Source organism: Curcuma longa, chromosome 11 (assembly GCF_044706935.1).
Source record: "Curcuma longa cultivar G26 ecotype Majalengka, Jawa Barat chromosome 11, ITB_CL_G26_1.1, whole genome shotgun sequence".
Taxonomy (NCBI): domain Eukaryota; kingdom Viridiplantae; phylum Streptophyta; class Magnoliopsida; order Zingiberales; family Zingiberaceae; genus Curcuma; species Curcuma longa.
In genome coordinates this window covers 21,220,001-21,246,909 of record NC_133871.1, presented here as the reverse complement: position 1 = coordinate 21,246,909, position 26,909 = coordinate 21,220,001, and the positions used below count along the sequence as shown (strand labels likewise).

General features: G+C 39.4%; 4 protein-coding genes and 1 long non-coding RNA gene across 5 annotated transcripts; 1 reads left to right on the top strand and 4 right to left on the bottom strand.

The window, feature by feature from the left end:
* The first annotated feature begins 335 nt into the window (after positions 1-335).
* Positions 336-2,815, top strand: LOC141837324 (indole-3-acetic acid-amido synthetase GH3.17-like). The gene is given in 5 exon segments (XM_074724749.1): positions 336-401; positions 403-629; positions 700-801; positions 874-1,688; positions 2,199-2,815. Coding segments are annotated over 5 exon segments (1,827 nt in total).
* A 433-nt stretch (positions 2,816-3,248) lies between these two features.
* LOC141837649 (uncharacterized) lies at positions 3,249-5,556 on the bottom strand. The gene is made up of 3 exons (XR_012602556.1): positions 5,442-5,556; positions 4,864-5,033; positions 3,249-3,547 (listed from the first exon to the last, which is right to left on the bottom strand). It is a non-coding gene; the product is annotated as an uncharacterized LOC141837649 (long non-coding RNA).
* A 460-nt stretch (positions 5,557-6,016) lies between these two features.
* On the bottom strand, positions 6,017-15,698 carry LOC141838365 (protein MEI2-like 4). Its single transcript, XM_074725815.1, has 13 exons — positions 15,195-15,698; positions 13,634-13,973; positions 12,994-13,430; positions 12,731-12,889; positions 10,770-10,886; positions 10,525-10,676; positions 10,172-10,245; positions 9,625-10,062; positions 8,488-9,142; positions 8,299-8,383; positions 8,137-8,205; positions 7,714-7,893; positions 6,017-6,575 (listed from the first exon to the last, which is right to left on the bottom strand). Exons 2-13 carry the CDS (start codon positions 13,821-13,823, stop codon positions 6,414-6,416), a joined length of 2,718 nt encoding a protein of 905 aa, XP_074581916.1. The 5' UTR covers positions 13,824-13,973; positions 15,195-15,698; the 3' UTR covers positions 6,017-6,413.
* Positions 15,699-18,338: 2,640 nt separating this feature from the next.
* On the bottom strand, positions 18,339-21,146 carry LOC141839528 (serine carboxypeptidase-like 45). Its single transcript, XM_074727288.1, has 10 exons — positions 20,865-21,146; positions 20,570-20,671; positions 20,379-20,474; positions 20,096-20,188; positions 19,930-20,009; positions 19,559-19,840; positions 19,268-19,392; positions 19,081-19,173; positions 18,876-18,993; positions 18,339-18,787 (listed from the first exon to the last, which is right to left on the bottom strand). Exons 1-10 carry the CDS (start codon positions 21,130-21,132, stop codon positions 18,635-18,637), a joined length of 1,410 nt encoding a protein of 469 aa, XP_074583389.1. The 5' UTR covers positions 21,133-21,146; the 3' UTR covers positions 18,339-18,634.
* Positions 21,147-23,555: 2,409 nt separating this feature from the next.
* On the bottom strand, positions 23,556-24,110 carry LOC141837322 (uncharacterized). The gene has a single exon (XM_074724748.1). The coding sequence runs from the start codon at positions 24,108-24,110 to the stop codon at positions 23,556-23,558; it is 555 nt and encodes a 184-aa protein (XP_074580849.1).
* Between the last annotated feature and the right edge of the window lie 2,799 nt (positions 24,111-26,909).

Below are 26,909 nucleotides of genomic sequence, written 5' to 3'. Positions count from 1 at the left end.
TGTTGTAGGACCTTCACAACCTCTTCTTCCCCTTACATATAATGCACTTTCCAATAAATCTGTTGTAAGTGCACCAATTCCGAAAATTCCAACCCAATTTACACTTGTTTATTCCTCCTCTCTCCCTCACCCTCAGAAGCCACCAAGAAGTAGAAACCCCGACTCCACAGACCAAGTCCCATGAGTGTTAGAAGGGGTGGGGGAGGATGTTTATATATATCATGCCAACATCTGCGATCCTCCTCACCTTAACGCCATGGTTACTGTCCTCTTTCGGTCTTGATTCCTCCACCTTCTTGTTGTTATTGTTGTTGTTTCGAACTTGAGGCAGATCGATGGTGGTGCTCAGTTGCGATCCGAATGACTTGGAAGGCAGCATGCGGCTCATCGAAGAGCTCACCAGCGAATGCCGGCAGGATACAGGAGGAGGTGCTGCAGGAGATCTTGGAGAGGAACTCCGGGACGGAGTACCTACAGGGCTTCCTCCATGGCCGGAGCAGCCGAGATCACTTCAAGAAGCAGGTCCCCGTGGTGGATTACGATCAAGTTAAGCCTTACATAGATCGTCTTGCCAATGGAGAGCCTTCGCAGATCATCTCCACAGAACCCATCTTAGAGCTCCTGACGAGGTAACAAGCTTGACGGTTAGTTGCTTAATTTGTTTCATGCACGCTAATGTTGTGTTACAAATTCTGCCAGTTCTGGGACTTCAGGCGGGAAGCCGAAGATGATGCCGTCGACGGCGGAGGAACTCGACCGGAAAACCTTCTTCTACAATATCTTGATCCCCGTGATGAACCGGTGAGATTATAAGGAACAAGCTCTTTGTTTGATTTGGATAATTAATGTAACAGTGGAGTTTGAGGTGATCAGGTATGTGGAGGGGCTGGAGGAGGGGAAGAGCATGTACCTGCTATTCGTGAAGCCGGAGATCAGCACGCCGTCAGGGCTTCCGGCGAGGCCTGTGCTGACGAGTTACTACAAGAGCGGCCACTTCCGGAACCGGCCGTTCAATAGATATAATGTGTACACGAGCCCCGACGAGGTCATCCTTTGTTCCGACGCGAAGCAGAGCATGTTCTGCCAGCTGCTCTGCGGCCTGGTCCAGCGCACCGACGTGCTCCGCGTCGGCGCCGTCTTCGCCTCCGCCTTCCTCCGCGCCGTCAAGTTCCTGGAGGAGAACTGGCGCGAACTCTGCGCCAACATCCGCGCCGGCCGCATCAGCGACTGGATCCCCGACGGACCATGCCGCGAGGCCGTTAGTCGCGTGCTCTCGCGGCCGGACCCTGCTCTGGCCAACCTGATCGAGGCGGAGTGCGGCCGGCCGGAGTCGTGGGAAGGCATCGTGAGGCGGCTCTGGCCACGGACCAAGTACGTCGACGTCATCGTCACCGGCTCCATGGCGCAGTACATCCCACTTCTGGAGTTCTACGGCGGCGGCCTCCCGCTGGTGTCTACTATGTACGGCTCCTCCGAGTGCTACCTCGGCATCAACCTCCGGCCTCTCGACCGGCCGGCCGACGTCTCCTACACCCTCCTCCCCAACATGGCCTACTTCGAGTTTATGCAGGTCGACGACGACCGGACCTACGAGTGCCCTGCCGACTGCACTGGCGATCTCAAGGTGGTGGATCTCGTGGACGTCGAGGTCGGTCGCTACTACGAGCTCGTTGTCACCACGTTCGCAGGTGAGATTTCGCTTTCCTTGGGTTTGCACCCACATGACTCCCCATTATTTTACCCGCTCCAACAGCTCAGAGATTAGATCCTGCATGCCCAAATTAAACATAAACAATGTGATCAAACAATCCATGTTCTTCTCGTCCCCAGGCTTTTGACATTTTACCGAGATACGTAGCTATCCATTTATAGAAGTTTATTCTATCTCTTTAATTTGGGGGGAGCATCAAGTGGTAATTGTTGCAGATTATCTAAGCCAGATCTTAATCTACTTATCGTTTAATTTGTCGTGAACCTTTCTCTAGATTTTGGTCCAATTATTCTTGTCCAACAAACAGACGGACCAGCCTAGTTATTATATATATACCTGCATTCAATCCTCTGTTCATAATTTGATGTAGTTCCTATCTGAATCGCAGTGTGAGATAGATTATATGTAAAGATAAAGGAAATGATTATTGAATTAATTATCTGATCATGTTTGACTAATTGTTGGTTAATATGTACGGGTGTTGCAGGCTTGTACAGGTACAGGGTGGGCGACATCCTCATGGTGACCGGCTTCCACAACGCGGCGCCGCAGTTCCGATTCGTGCACCGGCGGAACGTGGTGCTCAGCGTTGACACCGACAAGACCAACGAGGAGGACCTCCTCCGGGCGGTGACGCGTGCCAAGCTCCTGCTCGAGCCGCTCGGGTGGCTGCTGACGGAGTACACCAGCTACGCCGACACCGCCTCCATCCCCGGACACTACGTCCTCTTCTGGGAACTGAAGGCCACGGCCGCCGTTAGCGCCGACGACGACGGCCTGCCGCTTGATCGGGGCGTCATGGAGGACTGCTGCTCCGCCGTCGAGTCCTGCCTCGACGCTGTCTACCGGCGGTGTCGGAACCGGGACCGCACAATCGGGCCGCTGGAGATCAGGGTGGTCCGCGCCGGCGCGTTCGACGTGCTCATGGATTACTGCGTCTCGCGGGGGTCGTCGGTTAACCAGTACAAGACGCCGCGGTGCATCAAGCCGCCGGAGGCCATCCGACTCCTGGACGAGGTGGTGGTGGGCAGGTTCTTCAGCACGAAGGTGCCCTTTTGGGAGCCCTACAAGATGGACGTCCAGGCCATTCCTCCTTCCTCATGAAGCATCCTCTGCTCTGTTCGTACGTACGTTCTAAGGATGCACGGAAGGTGTTCGAGGTTGGTCCACTGTGTTAGCATAGTGACAACAGTATATCATGTGCCGGATTGATGATTTAGGTTTACTTTCATCGATCGATTTGTCAATGTCATGATGTCTAAATTAGCTTGATGTTTGTTTTTCTTTACAAATTAATTAAGAATATAATAAATTGAACACGAGCACACACAGGGGTGGAAAGAGCAGGGCCTAGTCACTGTGATTGGGATATGCGGATTCCAAATCTAACATGCATGGCAACTGACGGCATTAAATGGGATGTGAGATTTTGGAAAGGTTTCATCATGTGGCTAATTGCTTGTAAGTGGTCTGTCCCTATGCAATCCATTGCTTCTAGTGGCTTTAGGTGGAGGGTTCCATACACTAAGATATCACAATGGTCTTGAGTTGGACCAAATCACATACAGCATGGGGAGACTTCCTCGCTCAACAAGGCAAATAAAGATGGTCAATTCACTTAGGTGGTGGTCAGAGTGGTAGATTCTTAAGTGACCCAAAGCAGTAATCAAGATTTTAGCATACTCTGCATGGTCAGGAACTTGCTCCTGGGACTCCGAGAGAGATTGAATGGCATTGGCCACAAGTAGTGGATATCTCCGTTGAATCCATGCATATTGAACATCTCAACTTTATCTCATTGAACCCGTATGATTGGCTGCTAGATGTCTTTCACACCTAAACATTGACAGGACAGGTAGCTTATTAACTTTTTTGCTTAATTAACATGAAACTAGCCACAATTATTAGATGAGAATACATAGTCTATCATTAGAGTGGGCCTCGCAAGCTATAATGATCCAGAAAAGTGTTACATGCCAAGCCTGTTCAAATCCAATCCACGGCATGAATACAAATCCTTGTAACCACGTCAGTTATCTACACAGGACAGTTACTAATCCTAGATTTCTAGACCGTCCAATACTCAAAAGCATGCCTCGAATAAGATTTCCAACTATAATCTGAAGATTATCCTCCTACTATCATATGGATCCTTACTAATCCTAGGTGGGGATAAGACAAATAGAAACTTAGCTAAGCCCTCAGGTCTACTTGTGAATCCAGTCAAAGCTGCTGAATGTTTTAGAGGTCCTAGGAGATTTTATAAAACAAGAACTGAGCATAGCTATTTTCTTTAAGCTTGATAGAAAAGAAAAGATCATTAAAGATGACAACCAAAGTCATTCGATAGCTACAAGGTGGGATAAGGACCATTTTTTTTCATTTCAAGTTTATGTAAACATACATTATCCAGCACTCTTAAGAAGTGTTAGGCTTAATGCAGAATCAAGATGTAGCGATACCTTCATGGATTTCACTGTATTTAGTCTTTAAATTTGATGTCCGATCTATTAGCCCCACAATTCAAATTTCAAAAGGCTGTTGGAAAAAAATAGCAAGGCATGAAATATATGCAGGTGAAGCAAGATAAAGTTGGAGTTCAACAGAAAGAATAAGTGGCACGCATTAAGCAAGAACTGATGATTTATATTATAAAAAGATTCACTGTATCAGCATACAACAATATCGTGTGGCATGTGTGATATCTGGTGTCAATATATAAATAGAGATAGATCACTTCAACTAGAACTAGGAAAAAGTGCATGAATGTAAAAATATTTTAAATAGCTTTGAAGAAAACAATAATGAATGCACCACCATGAAGAATTAATATAATCTATTCAAATGGGTACAATCCCTAACAGGCAATGCTTAAATCCAGGAAAGAGGCCTTCCTATAAGACTTACAAAGGTGAACGTATCAATATCATCTATTATGCTCGGTTGACAAGTCAAAGGTAGACATGTAAGAACTTACCTCGATGCTACATAAATCTGATGCTTCAAAGTTTAAAGATATAAGCCAATGTATCTTCTTTTAATCTCCCAGTGACTTGTATTGACACATTGGAGGACAAGGAACTTACATTTTGTTGTGTGGAAAGTTTACCTTAATGAAAATGGAAAGGATATGTTTGTTCAATAGCAAATACCTGCGATTGAAGTCCAGGAGAATATATTTGCATGTCATCATCGCCATCATCCTCAATTAATATGATCTCAATCATTCCTCCTTTAAATATATAAGACGGGCCAAGTCTCAACTCAAGGTCTTGCAATGTTATTCTGCTTGATATTGATCTATCATTAATGCTCTATTGCTCTGTCGCAATATCAAAAGGACCAGTGTTTTTAATTAAACCAAATACCTGCAATCACACATTGTATCTTTCACTACAGGAATCCTCACCCCTCAAATCACCTACCTGTGACCACTACTTGCTATTACTTAGTAATGACGGATAAGAGGGGAAAAGTAAGGAGAGGTTTGGTTGCAATCTTGCACGCCATTTTTATCAAAATGAAAACTTTCGCATGAACATCCACCAGCAAGTATGGAAAATATATACAACATACTCCTGGTGATTAAAGATTCAACAAAACACTGCTGAAAATGAATATTTTATAAGAAATTTCCAGCAGCAACTCAGAGCGTATATCCCTTTCAAGGATTTCAAAATCGAACGGAAGTGGGAGGAAACAAACAAATTTACAACGAAATCAAACTTACCAACAGCGAAAATAACGGACGGACGGACCAATCGGCGACATGAGACCGGTCTGCCGATGCGCCTAACGGATTGAGAATCGAAGACGAGAAAGGGATCTAGAACGCGTGAATAAAACTTGCCCAGAGGAAGGGAGAGGAGATCAAACGATTTAATAAATTACTCTCATCTATTTTTAATATCAATTATAAAGGGCATTTAAAAAAAAAAGCTGGCTGGTTTTCAAGAAAATAAAAATTACATTTTCCACCTTATAAAATATCTTATGACAAATGCAGATTTGCTTAAATTATAACGTGCAAGATATTTAATGCGTGAATTGATAAATCAATTACGTCGTATCGTGTATTCATGTATTTTTTTAAAATTGAATAAATTATGAAAAATTTATAATTGACCACTACGAGAAAAATATTCACTCGACTTGAAACAATTTCACTTTTTACTTTAAGTGTAAATCTTTCATGTAACCTATCAACTATGATAAAGCCTATGCATAGATGATAAGTTACCTCCGATTCCCCCAGCTCGATCTTAAACACACTGATAACAAAGAAAAGGAAATCACAAATAGACAAATACATTAACGCGATCAGGCATTCAAAATTCATGTGATGTAGACATCTATAACATCGTAACAGACTTGCGGAGCTTGGCAACGCTCTCAACATCATAACACAAAGCATGAAACCTTGCATCTGAACAGGTATTGCACTCGCAAGAGGAAATAAACAGAAATGAGAGAAAATGTAGAAAAGACCTTCCGAAACCGCAAGAATGATCCTATTTGTGCCCTCCTTTGAAGTTTCTGCACATTGTTTTTCCTCTTACGGCAATCCAAAATCTTAAGGCCCTCCCAACTCCTTTCTCATTGAGATTTCAGCTTAGATAACCCAGGAAACTTGGAAGTCAACGTGTACAGAGGTAGATTAATGTTTGCCTGGAATCACCAATGGCAGCTAAAATGGGTTGGATCACTCAGAGTCCTTTGTCGAACCTGGATGCAAACCTACTCGATCACAAGAAGCTTCATTTGCTGAAGTGAGCATACATCCCTCTGGGTTCTCTTCGCTACCATTATTATTCCTCCATCTGCCTAACCTTGATCTACTATTAGTGCCAATGGGGAAGGGCTCCTAGAAACACAAAATAAAACACAATAACTAAGGAGCTACGGATGCGCCAATGATAGGCTACAAAGTGGTGCATGGTGCACTCTTGAAGATGCACTCAAAAGGATTACAATATGAAAGGTAGATGAAACCACATTAAACACTAATTCAAAAAAAACAAAGATAAGCATATCAAGAAGCAATTATCAAATATCCCAATGGTTAATATGTCTGCTATTAAGCTTGAGTAGTTTATAATGAAGGTGTAGCAGCGCATTGCAATTCTCTCCTACATGAAATTGAAACTTCTACACATGAATATGAATAACACTACTTCAAGAGTTGAGATAAATGATGATAAAAGCAAGAGGGCAGCTGGGAATATTGATGGCTATGTTCCCTTGTTTTTCCAGATTCCCAAATCAGCATACACTGATATGACCTGTAAATTTTACTTTTCAATTCCTTTCCCTTCATTAATTTTATGTTATATTGGAGTATGAAACTCTGCCATACAAATATCCTATAAGGAAATTTCAAATGGCATGTGTGGCAAGTGGACGATTGTAAGGCCATCTAAATTCTAAGAAACTTAACAGATAAATGCCATCATATAATAAATGATGGTTTTAAGATCATAGTCTCATGAGCAAGTATGCAGCTCAGGCTATATGAACATAATGTTCTTGTCAAAAAACATCAAGGTCTGGTTTGGATCACCAACTTAAATCGAGTGTAATCAGAGCAAGGATGTAGTTAAGATTGTGATCCAACCTTGGAATCTTATTTTAATGAATCATGTTAACATAAATTATTTATGAAAATTTAGATGACCAAGAGATATGTAAGACAATCTAAATATGTTAAATAAATGTTGTGTTCACATAGTTATGCTGATTACCTCCAAACATTTTGTTTCTGTATCTCAAAAGTGACTCCGACTCCACCACATATAAGGGTTGAAATCTATGAGGCTACCAACCATGTAAGTGAAAACTATAATAATCCTCCTAAAGAAAAGAGAACAAAACAGTTGAGGAAATAAAATAATGCAATTCCTGATTAGGTTAGGGGTTACCACCATATTCATTACACAATAAACCACCAGTAATAAACACAAGAAATAAATCTGAGCAATGAATACTAGCACACAATGCCTTACCTGATCTCCAGCATTTGGACCATTTGTATGAAAAAGTATAGGACGGCAGTGTTTATCTTCGTTCATGAGACTTGAGTTCTGGAAATGAGCAATAAGAGCCAATTTCCCTTGGATTCTAGCGTATGCAAGTAATGCCACCTTTTCACTATTAAATTTCTCCCACTTTTTACCATTAAATGACTGCAGAAGATTGAGTATTTTAGCATTCTCAAGTGCAATTGTTGAACAGTTTTCCAGAAGAACAAACTAGGCATGTCCTAAGGTAAAATTAAATAGAAATTTTAAAAAAGAGATGCCAGATAGATTTATCTTGAAAATTATTGAATAGTTATTTAAAAATTAAAATTACTAATATTTAATGGAAGAATGGAAAATGCTGTCTTCATTTTTGTTATAAAAAATGGCCTAAATCCGTTAACTTACCTGATGGAATTGAATAATTTGCTTTGGATTGATCATGTTGATAAATGCATAACCAACATTGCATTTGTTCTGAAAAGTAGAAGAGAAAATATACGTCAGTTCTCTGATAATTGGTACTAGCATGCACATCAGTAGGAACATAGAGAGAGGTTCTGTCATAACCTTAAAATCAATTGGCAAATAAATGAAGTCGTAAGTTCCTCTATGGTTTTCATCAATAGCAGCCAATAGCATCTTAGATGTGTACCTAAATATAAAAACTAAGTTGAAGATTTACAAAGAGAAAAGGCAACCAATTGGATATGTTGCATTTAGATAGTCAAGGCAAATATAGGTTTAGACAAGTCATACTTGTTAGGAATGTTTTTTATCATAAGTGTTGTCCGGAAGTCTTCACCACATATGATCCGTTCAATATCTAATTCGTACTGCTTTTTATTCTCACCCTGATTAGCATTTGTGTCACTTGTTTGGCTCCTGATACGGTCAGCACGGACATCAAATGAACTTGGCATAGAGACCATTGGATTTTTTCCATGGAACATCAAACTCCTTTGCTGTGTTGAAGGCATCCCAATAGGTGCATGAGAAATAGAAGAGTTAAAGCAATTCCTACATGAATGAGGAAAGAAGTTACAGGAAGCAGGTGGTAGAGATTCCAACTGAGGAATTGATGCGAGGCCCTTATTTCCTAAAGATTTCGGATGAAAAACAAGTGGTTCCATGTAATCCCCAGAATAGGCAAGTCTTCTATCCCAAAGCGATGGATTGACAGCAGGTGCTGAACCAACGTGATGTAAAGGAAAAACTGTGTTAAGCATTTGAGGTTGTGCTCCAGAAATTCCATGAATATGAGATGACTGATGAGCAGGAATATTGTCTATAAATGACGGAGAATTTGACCATGACATGGTGGTAGCCATTGTTTTACGTTGGAATGTGTTTGTATTATTCCCAATATACTGACATCCACCTAGAGGACAGCTTCCATTGGAAACACCAAAAGCTGTATACAATCAATTATGTTAGGTAACATCAATCAAATAATATGAGCAAGAGATCTTGAACTTTCTGTTTTTTTTCTTAGATGGTAATAGCAACCACAAACTGAAAAACCACTCAGAAGTTTGAAACACATCATCTAAATCTAAGATTCAGTAACTTATTGTAACTGAAAATAAGGTGCAAATAACACTCTGACCCTAAGAAGGAGAGAGTCTTGGTGCAACAGTAAAATTGATTCTGTGTGACTTTGTGGTCATGAGTTCGAGTTGCGTAAACAACCTCTTACAATGCACGATAAGGCTAAGTACAATAGACCTAATGTGGTTTGACCCTTCTCCGGGACCCCGCATTGACAAAATTTCGTGCACCAAGTTGTCCTTTATAACACTATGGCCGCAAGTTGTTTCAACTAGAAAACGTGTGGCTATCTATTAATGCCAATAGCTTGTAACCTGTCCACATGAACTATAGTAAATTTATTACCTTTATTTTGATCCAACAAAATACCATTGTAGCTACCGGAGCTTGCTTTTTGAAGAGATCGTTTATCAATTCCTGCTAAAGGCCTGGAGATGACACCAATTCCCGTGGCTGACATAGTATTTGATTTGTAAGGAATGCAATTAGCTATTCCCTTAGGATAATTAGGGAGGGAGTGAGGATGGAGGCCATGCATGCCTTGAAGTCCAAAATTCATTGGACCCAGGGAATGACTGGAGTCGATATTGGCACCTTGTTTTGTATGATTACCAACCGAGGCAATTCCTGCAGTGGGAGATAAATGTTGTGGAATTTTAGATGACATTTCATAGGGTGTGGCCTCCACAATTGGGGTAATTGGTGCTTTAGCTGCTGAGTTTAAACCCTGGATAACTCTGTTTTCAAGTCTGTTGGGTGTGACTGATCCAAGAGAGGATTGCCCTAGGCAAATGGAAAATTGGATCAGTTATGTAGTTCAAAAGAAAAGCCTGACAACTAGCTACCTGTTAATTAAAATAGTAAAGAACCCAAAAAACCAGCACACACTCACCAAAGCAACCAACAAGAGAGTAGCTTGCATTTAGTATATCATGGTTCTTCTCTGAAGAAAATTGCTGCACAGAGCTGATAATTAAGAAAAGAATCTGTCAACAATAAGCTCAAAGAAATTGAAACTTATGCATCATTCTCGTGTTTAGTATGTTGATTGTAGACGAAAGCTTTGACAAGGCAATTTAAATCATATATTTCTGGACCACATGCAGTCTAAATTTTAGATAATGAACAACCAATTTTTTAAATTTGCACTCAATCTGTGGTGCTTTCCAAACATTGTGGTTTAAATAAATGTAGATGTAAGATTTTAACATGTCAAATGGCAGAAAACTGAATTTGAAATAGTACCACCGCTTTGCAACACCAGGGCAACTGGGCTCAAGCTTAATCTTTTTGCCAGCAATGTCACTCCTATTTAGAGCATGAAGAGCAGCTTCAGCAGCCCGAACATCATAAAATTCTATGAGCTTTTGGTGATGTTTATGGGGAATTTCATGTATCTACAAAGTTAAATTGAGGAAAAGTTAATAAAAGGACAGAAAATTTCAGTACCAAGTATAAAAATATTATCAACATCAAAATCTTAACATCACCTCTTTGATTTGACCATAAATACCGAATTTCTGATGGAGATCATCATTTATCACAGAGGAATCGAGATTGAACACCACAAGTGTACCCTGATTTACGTCTTTCTCTAAGGGATTGTCCTATCAATAGATTTCACGTTAAGTGAAAATTCTAATCAATCTTATGCATTAAGAAGTCAAAAGAAATGGCAGCGTTTAAGGTCATCAGAGCTTTTATATGAGTAATAAGCACATACAGTTCATGCAACAGAACAGGTGCACATCATTCTTAGCAAGCACATTAGCAATGAGAAGATAAACAAAGTCATATGTTCCCCATTCTTCCAGTGTTGGAAAGACCAAAGCCAAAATGGCAACAGTTCTAGCTTCAACTCAGAGAAGATTAGATCTGATCCTATTCATTGACCCTATGAGTTGTTTTAACATCAGATTGGAGGAGACAATCGAAGTAACAAAACACTATTTACCGATCAAGAGGTATACAATAATAGAAAATGACATCAAAATCTGAGCATACAAACAGTCTGAGCATCTAACACAGAAAATGAGGCATAGTCTGGCATTATCAACTGTCAGAAAGCACCTTTGCAGCACCATTATCATGAACCTGGTGCCAGTATTTTTGGAGAATAGAAATTCCGATATCCCAATATTACAAAATATTGAGAGTAGGACATGAGGGAGGATACAAGTTATCATCCACCACTTAAACCACACTATTAATACTTGCTATTTTGTGGGTTGATCCACATAGTTTTCGAGCTGCTGTCATGTTAGAAGATTCAATCAGTGAAAAAACTATGATTCAACAATTGTCTGGTGTTCATATTTCAGTCTCATCAAGAATCGAAGAGATATGATTCAACAATTGTCTGTTGTTCATATTTCAGTCTCCCAAAGAACCATAAAGCAAGTCTTCACTATCCTCAAATGAATTGATTAGATATATTCCAAAAGCAACAAGACAAATGAGCACTGTTATGTTGATGGGAGGGTCAACAATGTTAACTGCCCTCAGTTTCTAGTCTTGCATTCCAGAGGAAAATAAAAAAACATTTACCAGTGAGCCTCATAGTAATGATATGATTGTAGAATCATTTATTGGGAAAAACATGCAAGAGTACACAACCATGACACAAAAACATGTCCATGCATCTCATCTCTGAGTACAGCACGTAAGAAGTTTCCCTTTCTTTGTTAGAAGTAGAGAAAACAAGATCTCACCCTAGATCACTAGCACAAAATCCACCAAAACAACCTGAATTATTTTTGATAATTAATAACTCATGGTTGAATGGGAGCCTTGGCGAAACTATAAAGTTACTGCCATGTGACCTAGAGGTCACGGGTTCGAGTCTCGAAAATAGCCTCTTGCAAAGCAGGATAAGACTACGTATAATAGACTCTTCCTCGGGATCCCGCATTGGTGGGAACTTCGTAACTAGATTGCCCTTTTAATAACTCATGGCTGTAGGTGATTTTGAATCAGAAACATTGTGAAGGAAAAAAAATCATAAGCTTGATGATGCTAGATTCATTGATTATCAACTTATGAAGAGATGTTAATCCATTCCTACATCTTATACATCCATGAAACAAATCCAAAGAACACTTGATAACCTTATCCTCGTTAGGAACTCCAAATTAAACTTTGGATATAAAATTGAATTTCAGATTCACCTAGAATATCTGGCTCATTGTTCAACAACACATCAAAACTCTATAATAAAACTACCTTTAGTCTTCTGAACCAAATCTAAATGCACACCACTACACACGCTCTTCCAGAAACATGGCTGAAATAGTGAAAAAAATTTGAGGTCGACTTGGGGCACATTTGTAAGTGACTATTGGTGATTCAGTGAAAAAAATACTTTAATGTGTAACCGTTTTATCATACTTTCATGTAATATATAACAACTATTTCATTTCAAACAATAACAGAGAAGGCAGCAAATATTTGCCTTTGGAATAGAGAAATGAACATCCAGCTTCTGATGATTCAATGGCTTATTTTGAAGTGCTTGTATTGCATCTTGTGCTGCCCTGATGTCAAAGTAAGATATCGTAACAAAGCCACGATGCTTGGAAGCAGTATATAGTGTGTGTATGTCCCCATATTGCTGAGCAAGTCAAGCATATAACAGTTAAGAGCCAAAAACAATGGACATGAAAGAACCACAGGGAAAAAAAGTTGAAACAAAGAAATATTTGAGTAAAGAAGCACCTCAAACAGAGCCCTCAATTCACCATCCTGAACATTGCTGTTAATATTTCTAACAAAAAGAGTTCGAGAGGGATGTTCACCATATGAGTGTTCACCAAAAAATTTGTCATTTGGTTCCCCCTGTTGACCAGCAGGAGCTCCACCCATGACAAGTTCAGTTCTTCTGATGCCGCTGATATTGTTGTCAGATTCTAGTTCCATACCACCACCACTGTAGAAAATATCATCATCAACATCATTCCCGTTGCTGTATTGGCCGATATATCCAATATCATCAATAACACCAGAAAGTAATTCATCATCATCAGGAAGCAGATTTCCAATTGTTTTAGCTTCAATTTGAGCCATTGATTCAAAAGGCTCGTCTTCCTCAAAGTTTGAGTGACCCAACTCAAATGACTGACCCAAGGAAGTGATGCTTGATGATAATCTCACTGCTAGAATGTGAACGACTATAATGAATCAAGGCAAAAAAATGAAAAAATAATAATAATGCAACTTGAAGAGGTTCAAGTAGAACTACGATTGTCGGCAAGTATTCCTTTCTAGGACTTAGCACTCATTCTAAAAATAGCCCAAGCTACCTAGCAACATTATCTAAATAAAGTGTCAAAAGGTAATGCATAGGAGGGAGACACACATTTTCTATCGAACATGTCTGATAAAGAGCTTGAGAACAGTCCATTTTCATAATGTGATCCACATAGGTCCGTTAGGCTTTCTTCAGCAAAGACAGGAGATGAGACCAACAGATCAGTCTGCAATCTAGAAACATGGTCTGAAACTCTTGAGCCAGCAGATATGTTGGCCATTCTTTGTTGTTCCTTCATATGATGCTCAGGATTAGATTCAGTCTTCTAGTCATTGAGAACGTAGAAACTTGTAAATTCAGAAAACATGGACCCTGCTCCAATCCTATGCAATTCATCAAGCGGTGATGATGATATAGACTTGCTCTGATGACATTAGACGCCTTGGTTCTGGAGAAAAAAGTCAGTCGGAATTCAATCAAATAGCATAGATGCCATAGATGATAGGCCAAAAATAGAACATGCGGTCAAGGTTCTGAAGCATTCAGAAACAATTTTAAATAATATAATCAGAAGCTAATTGAAGTTCAACCTCAACCCATATATTCTTATCCCATTAGAAAGAAAAGAAAATTAAGGTAAGGATTCTTTCTTTGCAGATACTCCAGAGTACTGACTCGCATCATCCAAAAATTCAGCGGAGACCTTCCAAATGTTCATGCTGGAAATGTAGAGGAAAATCGTCTTTAACAATGAAATAATAAAATCACTAACCGAATCTAATCCTAGGTCACATACTCCATAAAAACTCCTTTGTTCCTTATCACACACATCCTCCTATGTTTTGTTTTGCCCTTTGAAGTCGAGCCCCTGAATATTATCCTCCCCATCTCACACTCTCTAACACACCAGCGACGAGAACGTTGCATTGGCTTCATAACTAACATTATAGTGCATTACTTTTTTAATACATAGGATTATAATCTGTTTCTAAATTCCTTAGGTATTAAGGAGATTAACATCCTTTAATTGATAAATTTTTTTCTTGCTTAGTAAAAGTTGTAAAATTTTAGGTGTTTAAAATTAATATTCAATGATTGATCATATATATTATTTGAAAATCATACGTGTCTAATTTTTATTAATATTCATTTTTTAATTCTAAAAATTAAATATGTAGTTATGATGATTAATTTTTCTCCACAAATTAATCATCATAACTCCACAAATTAATTTTTCTCCACAAGCAATTGCACTAGTTGAATTGAAATTTAGGGCCCCAAAACTCCTTTACTTCTCCATGGCCCGTGGCCCCGGTTGGGACACCATCTCCACAAATTCTCGAGATTTACGATTTTCATTGAATATTTTTAACAAAAGAAAAGAAGGGGAAAAGGGTAAGTGACAAATCCAATGGATCCTCTCTTCGTCTCTAGCAAATTAAGGGCCCTCTGTTCATGACTTGAAAAATCAAAGGAAAAAAAAACACTTTTCAGCAGAAAATTTCAAACCAACACAGAAATTTTAGGACCGATGAACAAGATCGTTGCAGCAACACAAATGTAAGCAGCAAAGACCAACCCAGAAAAACACTAGAAGCATCTCCAAAGGAAGAAAGACCAGAGGATCAAAGTAATGGAAAGAAAGAGAGAGATTCACATTCGTACCAACCTCAATTCAAGCTGAGAACCTGCTTGCCTTGCCTCAATCCTAGCCAATACCAAGCAGATCAGCGGCGAACATCAAAATTCCATCTAAGAACCAGCAGAAACGAGGAGAAACCCAAGTCAGCAAGACGGCTCCTCGACAGATCGCCCCGCGATCCCTTCCCTCTCGCTAAGAACCCCCGCGAATGGGCAACAAAAAGCTAGGTCCGACACGAATTCAAAATCAGCCATCAGTATAAGATGAGAAGGCTACAACCGGACAGAATTTCCTGAGGAATCACCTCGGAATCCATACCAATCGCGAGTATCCAGCACCTCCGATGCCAACCTTCCCTCCTCCCAATGTGAGCTAAAATACCAAGGCCAGCTGCCGCTACGAATAAGATACTGATCCTTTCGTCACTTCGCGTGAATTTGAGAGCTTTTCTTCTGTTGACTCCGGCGATATCTACGGATGGATCCGGCAGAGACAATTACCCAGCGATCTTACCGTCCTCCGGCCAGCGAAGGAAGACGAAACGGAAAAAGAAAAGGAAGAAGAAGACTGTGAGAAAACTTGTATTTAAGACGAGAGAGAGAGAGAGAAGAGAGTGGGAAGGAAAAGAGACGGAGACGGCAGCGGAAACGGCACGCCGTTATCTGCACTCACGGCGTCCCCTTCGCGTTTGGGCCTCCCTCTGGAAGTGGGTTAGATGGACACGTCGTCACCTCCAATGGAATTTAGTTCGCTCCTATAGAAATTTACCGATCCACCCTCATTGGAAGGCTGTTAAGGCTGTTTGACTTGTCAAAGCGGGGCCCACGAGATAACGCAACATTTCCACGCGTCACGTTTCCTGGATTACGGGGAGAAAGCTGCTGGCTTCTCTAAAGTGAAGCTCCATTTGCTGTCGCAACCGGACAGCATACGGGAAAATGGCGTGGGCTGATTTTTGATCGGACGGGTTAGATTAACCGCTTGCTTGATGATAAGATGAGCCTCGATTAATGGAGTGCAGTTAATCATAAACAACACAAGTGAGTGGTTTACCATCGCACTTACCTAACTTTGCATTAAGATCTAATTGACAATCTAAATTGTGTTTAATATAGTTCTACTGCTCATTTTATAAATTAAGTTTGATGTATATTTATTTTTTGAAAGAATTGTATGTCAATGGACGAATGACCCCTCTTCCTAACAAGTATTTCATATATAAATCTTTAGCGTTGATGCATTAATAGATTTTTGAGTTTGCCTATGCCTGTAAAGTTTTCTCCTAAGAGAATCTTAATATCAAGCAAGCATATAGAAGAAGAGGAATGGCGCCACAATACAGTTCAAAGAATTGACCATTTCCAAACCAAACAATGTTAAGAAATATTTGATGGATTTGACCATTGAATAGTGCAAAGTTCTTTTTTTTTGAAAAAAAAACTTTATATTTTTTATGCTTGCCACATGATAAGTATGATAGTCCCGAATCCATTTTAGCTGGGGCATCACTTATCCAAAAGCCACAGTCTTCCCATCCGTCGGGTGGTCCAGATATTCTTCAAGTCTCATCTCATTATCTTACAATCATGTGTTCTGTTGACTGATGCACATGGATTGGTGGATAGCCATCGGTTTCTTGTGGGTTTTCAAATTTATATGCAGCAGCTGGCCCTGCTACGTACACTGAGCAGTTAGACAGTCCCATCTAGCTCGTCCAACACTGCACGAATGTACTATTTTATATTTATAGGACTCGTTCAAAGTGCCGTCCATCGGTGTGCATGTAATAATAAAATGAGTAGAGCGAACTTGGAATGCCATTAATTTATGTGAGGTGGTGCCTGGCATGGCATCGATACAAGTTGAAGTGGCAAATTATTAGCAGAAATACGATGGCTCTGCACCCGGATCTTAAGGATAAATACTAATAAAAGTATGTTCTGTGCATCGTACGTCGAAGACATTGAAAACTGACGAGGAGTACGGGAAGTTAAAGCTGCAGTTTTGGTAGCGCATGCAGCCTAATAAATAGCTAGATAGCAGGTGTTAGTTCTCCATGGTACAGCAAGTAGATGGAGCCATTTAACCATTTTCAGCGGGTGCATGATAATGAGAGTCGTCAGGAATCAAAAGGGAGGAGAGAGTGGCGTGGGTGTGGCAGGGCTGGTCCAGCAGAGAGAGTCACGGATTTCTGAGAGGAGAGAAAGGAATAGAATGTGGTCACGATTCACGAAGGACGAACGGGGTGATCGAGAAGTATTAAAAGAAAGTGTTGTTCGTTCTTATGTCAATCTAATTGTTTTTGGTCATTTCGTGAAAGTACATCATCCTTGTTATTTTGTCAATAATGCTTTGTTAATTTTGTGATCGACATTCTCAAATTTTTTTCAACTGATAGAATTATTATATTGGAAATGCTAGCTTTGATAACGTGTACCCAAATACTCCAAATGATGGACTAGTACGTACAAAAGACAGATTTCTCCATTTACTTAATATAAAATTAATTTAAAAAAAAAACCAGAGTTGAAATAGAAGGAAATAAATTTTCTTTCCTTCCTAATTAATATATAAAATGTTTCAACGAACCAACACCTCCCAAAGGTAAGCTCGCGAGCTTGCAGTCAGATCCGCCGCGATTCACACGTAACTTGTTTAATAAAAATATAACAATTCACATATGACACTCCATTTTGATCGCACATTGTTTTTATTTTATAATTTGCATATTCGTCAATATCTCTTTTTTTAAATATATAAGAGATCTGAAATACCTTAAAGTTTCAGATGATCTCGTATCCATCCATCTTAACTATTTTATTAATAAAACTCATTTTATATATTCAAATCCAAACCATGTTAAAACAATCTTAAACCTCATATGGTTAAAACAATTTTATATAAGAGATCACACACTTATCTTTTTCTAATCCACCATCCCAACGGTCCCACACGGTCGGCCTCACGACTATCTGTGAGAAGATAAATCGAGAAACTATAGTTGGCCACGACGGAGAAGGGTATTATCTCGACTTCATCGAGATTTGAACCCTTACCCTCTTCTACAATTTTGCACCATCGTAACCAACTCAGCTATGCCCCAGAGGTGATATCACACACACTTATGATTCTAGTAAGTATTTCATAAGGCCTCACTTCTAGATATTCAACTTGATTCACATGAATGAACAGATTAGAATTACTTCAAGACTATAAAGACTTAGATATGCAAAATAACGAATGATAACTAAACAAAAACGCACTACAAGGGAGGCATTGTTTGAAGCCATTTGGAACTCCATTGTTTTGCTTTTCAAAGGTTTAAGTAGCTTCTCCCCAAGAGGACCTTGATTATTAGTCACATTTTGTGTGCCTTCCACCACACAACTTTCCTAGACTACAGATCAACTGAAGCACCAAGTCCCATCCTCTACTTACACACACTTTGGGCTGCAAGACTTTGAGCTTCAAGTGAAGGTCTCAGGTAGTGGCCTTCCTTGAAGGAATGCTCGAAACAGCACAAGAGACCTCTCAGGCTGTGAGAATGGAGCTTCATGGGAAGCTCCTCTTATGGTAGCAAATGACAAGATATCACCATAAACTTGAGTCCATCCACCAACCTGTTCAAATTTTCTCAACATCAAATTTCTGAGTTCATTTTCAGACAAACCACTCAATTTTCGATAGGCCCGCAGATTTAGAGTTCACCTGTTCTCCCTCAAACCAGACTCTATATGGGACTGTTGTTTTCAGTCCTATCTCATTTGCCAACTTTTGCACCAGAGTTCGACTCCCAGTCAATGGGATCACAGAATCCTGATCGCCACTGAAATGAATGTCAAGCATCAGAATTGTTTGCCTGCTCTAAGAAACTGAAGTGTGCTTGGATTGATGTCTTCAATACTTAATTTACCTGTAAACCAACACAGGGATTCCGGCCTTCACAATGGATCCTACAACGTTGATTGTCGGTATTTCCAAGTTGAGCAGTTCATAATCGAGAACGCTTGTTAAACAACAAACAAAAGTTAGGACAATACAAGCGTTTACATTCAAAACTAGAATCACTAGTTGTCACATACAAGTTTAAACATCAGTACCTGCTGCAAACAGTCCATTTAGTAACTCCTGAAAGGTGTGCGTGAAGGGAATCTTGTACATCTTTGCGGTTGAGATAACTCACTGTTTCATCTTCGACGCAAACATCAACGTGCTCTGTAACTTGCTGCATCACAGGGAAAATATGCTTCAGATGGAAGGCTAATGAGACATATGAAGGAATTATCATTAGAGATTGTTAAGACAACTGTTGATATCCTACAAATTTAAGATCCAAGTATGTCACAAATCAATCATAAAAAAACAAAGAACAAATACGATTCAGAACTTACATGAGGACTTAGAACAGCTGACTGAGACAGAACTGAAGGTATACAAACATCAAGAGTGACGTCGTATTTGTCAACAAATCGGCTTGTTTCTCTTGTGACTTGGCTCATCACTCTTTCACAAAGTGGGCTAAGAGATCCTCTGTAATACTCACCAACATAGCGTGAGTAGTTACATCCAGAAGTGAATATTTTATATGTAGAATCTGATATCAAGCCATGGGACCAAAAGAACTCTGCTCTTGAGTTGAAGTCAGTTGAGAACTCAAGGACTGGATTGCCTAACTGTAGTTGACAGCCAAAAAGAAATCAAATTTTTTAATATGAAGATATTAAAATACAAAAAAAAAATCTCTTCACAGTTCATTACTCACGGCAATTCCTTTTAGGTTGAAGATCTTTTCCTTGTTATTAAACTCAACCATGAGTTTAGCAAGTTGTGGAACATAATGGCCTGGAAACAGTTGAGTTCTTGAGATCGACAAAGAACAAGCTTCAATATTTCTAACTAGAAAATCGAAGTCCTTGTAATTCTTTTACCTGCATAGCTTTCTCCAGCTATGTATAAATCCCTGCTCTTGTAATGTGGGAACCTTGTGAACCAGCGTTGAAGGAAAACCAAATTATCTCTGGCTTTACAAATTGAAACAAGCAAAAAAATTAGACTCACCACAGCTGCCAATTATGCATAGATTACAAGGCTTTGTGTCATTCGTATTTCAGTAGTTTTCCCTTTTTTTTCCAGAATCCTCAAGATTTACATTAAAAGTTGATTTGATAGTCAAACAAAATGATCTCGGAAAAAGCTGAATGAAGAATCTACCTGTCATCTTATCATTCACACTCTCGTAGAAGGAAGAATCTCTTGAGTATGAAAAACCAACTCCTGCTGGGGTCTCCAAATACAACATGTTGGCTTCTGCAAATTTGAGGGCGAGGTCACTCCTTTTAGAGAATGGATTAAGCATAAGGGAACAGTTCAAAGGATAATATTCATGGCGCTGCAATTGATACCTTTGTTCCAACTATACTCATTTGTCACCAGCAGTTCACCTTTTGGTCTGAAAGGCCCATTCTCTGAGAATGCCCCGACCCCAACAGAGGAGCAACCAGGTCCTTTCAACCAAACAAGTTAATCTAGATGAGATAAATTGATAAACCAAATAAAGGCTAAATTTTCTTTGATTTCCATGATTAGTAGATCGTTCAGGCCTTCTATCAAGCACATTCAAGGCGCGAAATGCTAAAACAGGTTCAAAATCTTTTGTTTCCTCCTAGGAAGAAATTTCTGAGCGAACTCTTGAATTACCTCCATTCAACCAGAGAACTAGGGGCTTTGTGGAAGGGTCGAACTCTGCTTCAGCAAAGTAGTAAAAAAGAGCCCTCCCCTTCAGCTCATCCACTGTGATGTAGCCTGAGAACTGCTGGAAGCTAACCTGAGGCTGGCCAGGCAGCTTGATGATCCTGTCTGGGATAGAGAAATTAGCATCCAACTCCCTTGAGGAACACAATTGGAAAAGAGTGACAGAGGCCATCAGAATGCCCCTCCATGCCCATGTTAGAGAAGGAGACTGCATTGTTCCTAGAGAGAGAAGAGTAACGCCGAGTGAAGTGATTGCATGCTTAACTTTGGAAGGCCTTATATACAAGGCGAAGCCTCATGGACCATTCAATTGCTTATCGCTTTTCGTTACTGAAAACTGACACTGAATTGAGCCTTTAACCATGACTTATTGCGCCTTTTTGTGCTAACTAATGGTGGCACGGCTCCAGTGCAGCAGTTTTCCCCACATTTGAAAAGCTCCAAACCAGAGGGAAAAAGAAAACCTTTGAGCTGCCCAAACAAAAGGTTTTCCTTCTCCCAAGTTTTCCCCACTGACACTCATAACCCATCAACAGAAATTGTCAAAGGAACTTTTCTGCAACTGGTCTTGTCTGCCAACCCAAAGGAAAATTGATCAAGTGACTCTGATGGATGCCACTGCTGTTTTGATGGATCAACCACTCACTCAAGCTTGACATGTATTGTTAGAGAAGGCATTGGCAGTTACTCGAATAGAATCTCGATGTGCAAAACCCAGCATATCAAAATACTAGAAATTCTCATGGGGTGCCTTCCGAGTTTAATAAGCCAAACTGAACATGAAATCCCCAAGGGAGAGGTGCTCTACGAAACACCTTTATGAGCAATAGCTAGCTTGTCATTATTAGTGAAGTATTCTCCAAGGAAGGAGCAATCGCTTGCTTGTGGAAGTATATGAAAGTTGTTCTGAAAAGATGCCATTGCTGGCTTGTTGAAGTGCATGAAAGCTATTCTGAAAAAAAGTGCCAAACATGATGATGTACTGCGCGCAATGCGGCCTGTCTCCAGTAAATAAACTACATAATGATGATCATAGGTATGTTTTTGCATTTTGATGTACGGTAAATTGACGATAGAGAGTTGTAGTTCATGTGTACGCAAGGAACGTAGTTCACCAACATGTGATACCATGCAGTGGTTAGATATAGATATGTTTTTTATATAATTAATTTAGAAATATAAATAGACTTCAACAGTATTTTAATTAAGATTAGTAAGTAGTTTTGGATTTTTTTAATCACTTTTTAAGAATATGTTATGAACGCAAACGAAGGCCATTAGAGTTATTTTAAATTGTAAAGAGTGAAATTTTAAATTCTGTAAACAATGAAAAAAAAAATCTAAAACTACAAATTTGAAGAATCTAATCAAAGCGCTGCGGCTCCTCGGATCTAGCAGTGATTGGACATATCAATTTGTACAAATATTTGTCAGCGCGGTGTGGAAACGAGGACTTGGACAGATTGTCAAAATTTAATGGAAGCGTACGTTTATTATAACTATATTTAATATTAATATAACGTACATAACTTTATTTTAAATTATTATAAAAAATTAAAACACAAAAGTACTATACTTGATCATAAATAAATTTATTACATACTACACTAGTTGATTTAAACAAATATATTATTATAATATTTAAATGAATTTAATTAAATTAAAAATTAATTTTATTATAATACCACTAGTAATAATTTTAATCTTTTAATCAAATTTATTATAATAGTGCCGAAATAATAATTTTTATATAAAAAATAAGGATAAATGAATTTTTCAAGAAATTTTTATATAAAAAATAAGGATATATTTTTCAAGAACACCTTTTTAATTTATAAAATTTTTATATATTTTTTTTCTTCTCCGCCACTTCAACTTCCTGCGATTTCATACCCTGTCCAAACTGTCGACAAGCGACCGTACTGCAGCAGCTTTTGAATATTTTTCAAGAAAAGCTTCGCTTGTGTTTCTGGCCGCTGCTGCCTCTCTGTCTCCGTCCGAGTCGCTAAATTCCGAAAGCTTGTGGGCGGATCGCGTCGCGTGAGACGGGGAGAGCAGGCCAAGCTTCTCTTTTGTATGAGTTGGCTTTTTGGTCCCCCTTCTTTATGCTTTCCTCACTTTTTGGTCCCTGCGATGATGCTTGTTGTAAGTGAGCAAGCAGCGAGTAATCATATCCGCGGGAGTAATCATTAGGGGAAAAGCTGGGCCAGGCGTGCCTTCATCAACTGGCTTGCATTTTTAGTTCTCGGGAGGCAAACCTTATTTCTAGAAGTACAAGGGGCATTTTGTTAAAATAATGATGGGAGGTTCAACAAAATAAATCCTCAAAATAATTGGATAATCTAAAAAATCATTCTACGTTTCATTTTTTTTTCATTTCATTTCATTTCATCCTAATGTTTCAGGTGGTAAGGCATCAATTACATCTCTGCGCGGTGAAGAACCATGCAATGATGAATTCCACCTCATTTCCCACAGAATTTCTATGAATCTCACTGCCGGTCAGCCAGTCGCAGATCACTTCCCCTTCAACTGGGTTCACATGCCACATGAGGACAAGAACACACGCAGATCGAGAAGAAACAATGCCGTGGCAAACTCAGAACCTCTGCCATGATTATTGATTGCTGCTAAATTTTAATTTTCGTGCTGAATGATTGATCTACAACTAAATTTACTCGAGAAAAAGTGTTTCAGCTTGGAAAAAGATGCACTTCTGACGCTGAGACTCCAAGGCCTGGAAGAGCTTTGCGTTCTGTTTACGGTCCCTGTCGTTGTCATCTTCCGTTCCATCAACTTGCTGTTCCGTTCGAGCAAAGCTCGGTTCTCCTTCTTCAGGCCCTCAATCTGAGTCCACAGGCCATGGATCGCCAACCGTTTCTCCTCGTTTCTCCTGATCAACTCATGCAGCTGCTTGTGGCTTTCCTCCATCACCCCCAAAGTCTTTTCAGAGCAGGAAATTCTGCTCTCGATTGCTCCAAATGCAGACTCAAACGCGAGGTCATCATCCGCACTGGATTCAGGGTCAGAAACAGAGGTGGCTTTGCCAATGCGAAGAGCAGAGACACAATGCCTGCGTGAAGGTGATAGAAAGTGGCTCGAGTTTTCTGGAAATGAACTCGGCAACTCGTACAAGTCCTCAAGGCACTTGTTCGACACTTTTTGAGCATCAGAATTGGCATCCTCTAACATTTTGCCTTCGTAGTCTGTGGATGTTCCAATGCAGATTTAGACTAAAAATTTGGAGACTTAAATGAAGATGAAATTAGCAGGAAAAACTGACTCAAGCAAACACTTTTCTCTTGAGGATTCCAAATCTAGCTATTTTGTTCTAAGAAAAAAGGATTTGTGGAGTATATATAGAAAGGAGATGGAGAATTTAAATTTGATATATAAACGGAGGTATTTAATTTCATTTACTTTCTGATTGAAAATTTAATTTTGTGGACCGTTTTATGGGAAAAGAGGGAAATATTTTTTCTTTGTGCTAGATGAACGGAAATCTTTAATCACTAATTAATTACCATATTCTATATTAATTAAAATATCAATAAATTTGAAAGTGTAAAAACAATAAAGTGAATTTCAAAATCAAATTGATCAAATTTCATAAACATTAAATTGGCTTGAATCATAGAATTTTCTTATATAAAGTACCTATTAAAATAAAATTTCTAAGAACCATTTCGAAATATCCGGAAAATACATTGAAAATTCTTACTAAAGTTCTAAAGATAAATCAAATTTCCTGAGAATTGTGTTCATGACAATTCTAAAGCTCTTTGTCGTCATGGAGTAGCCAGACCTTGGTTGGTGTGTGTGTGTGTGCTTCTATTCGAAACTCGGTCACGAGTCCAATGCATGTGTTGGTGCTGTTTTACTTGATGCTTATCCTTTTTCTAGTTATGTTTTTGATGCAAAGGTGTTTGCTGGGCAGGGATGATTTCTTGCTATGCTGATGTACGCCTGCGCTGAGGATGCCTTGCAACTTTTCTCTAGGATGACCATTGTTGGCTTGCGACCAAACAACTTCTCACTCACTAGTCTGATTAAAGCAGCCGTCTCGCTTTCATCCTGGCAGTGGGAAAGGCACTCAAAACTAGCTATGCTTCGGATCTTTGTGGTTTACTGCTTGATATTTATGCTAAATACGGTGATATTGAGGATTCTAGGACGGTCTTCAAGACAGTTTCCCGGAATGGCATAATTCTTTGGAGTTTTATGCTTGCACGGTAAGAACAAACTGCCATTTTAGGCATGATGCACGCCTCAGCAGAGCCCAATGAATACAGTTTGTCTAGTGTTTCGCAAGCATATGCCAATATCGGAGGCTTGAATGTGGGAAGGCAAATCCATGTTCATGCCGTCCAGAGTATTTTGTTGTGTGCTCTAATGAATGTTTATGCCAAGTGTAGAATATGGAGGCCCCAATGGAGATTGTCTCTTGCCTGTTCAATAGGAATGATGAGAGCTGGAACACCCCCATTGTTGGTTATACTCAACAAGTCTTTGGGGTGGATGTGCTAAGGCTGTTTTATCAGATGCATGTCTCTAAAGTACCAAATACACAAGTTCGCGTACTCTAGCACACTTCGAGCTTGTGCAACCACAGCTACCGTCTGAGCAGGCTAGGCGGATCCATTCATTGAAAGACCACCCTTAGTGATGATGTCGTTGTTAGTAATTCTCTGATAGATTCATATGCCAAAATGTGGGAACTTTAAAGATGCCTGTAAAATCCTTGATGCAATGATAGAACATGATTTGATTTCTTGGAATGCTATGATCTGTGTATATGCAGCACATGGTCTTGGTAATGATGTGATGAGAATCTGAAAACCACAATATGGCAAGGATAACTTATAGTCGGCCCTGCATAGGAGCAGTAACATGATAAGGGGCATAACTTACGCCATTGTGCTAGTGTTGGCCTGCAATGTAGCAGGTCCCTGTCAGAAGGGAATTTAAAACCGTCTCTGATTGACTGTATGCCAACTGCAGTAAGTAAAACGAGCAAGATATTCTCAATTATTCATGGTAAGCTAAATGCAAAATAACAATCAATCGGTGAGCCCTCTCCTAATTCACATCAGTTCTTTCTTCACAAATAACGCTGATATTTCATGTCTACCTGGTAGGTCCATTTCAAATATGGATCATCAGATGAAGCACTGTTCTCAATGAGAGGTCTTCGTCCATGGAAAACTTGCTGCCACTTTATTTATATGTCTTATTTTTACCTCACCTATGAATTCCTTGTGTCCTAACATCTGTCTTTCATGTGTTTGCGTAAAAGCCAACATAGACCATTATCTCTGGTTATCAACTATTGTCTTATTCTTTCATCGAAATGTAAATATGAAGAAACACCCATCACAATAAGTAGAGGATATCAATGTGAGGCTTCTCGGCAACAAAGCAATAATATACTTCCTCTTGAGAAACCTTATCATAATTGATACCTGTTTTCGTTTTTGAGGAATACGAGCTTTACTACAGATTCCTGTGCAATTTAATTTAGACATTTTGTTTGGCATTTTACTTGTGCACCAAAGAGCCAGTAGCAAGTTTGAGATCTGTGTTGGCTAGTTTTGTATTTGTATATGGTTCCTGAACTTTTCTAGCTATAAATGGTCAATGTTTTCCTATTTGGACCTTTATCAATACTCTTGTTAAAGTCCAAAAGCAGTAAAAGATTTATTTACTAAGTTATCTTTTGTTTTCTCTCTTCAAAACCTGCTGAATACCTAAAGCATATCATTTCTGAGCATCCTTCTTATTTTCGGTCAATCACCTGAAAATTTGTTCCTTCATATTTTCTGAGTATTCTTATTTTCTGTAAGTTTTCCATAGACTTGCGTCTTTGCTTAAATTCAAACTGTACTGGTCTGAAATTAAATTCAGCAATCTTCATTACATTACATGAACACAAATGATCATTGAAACCTTTTGGTCAACTTCACTGGTCAAAATTTGACTGCTGAAGCTTAT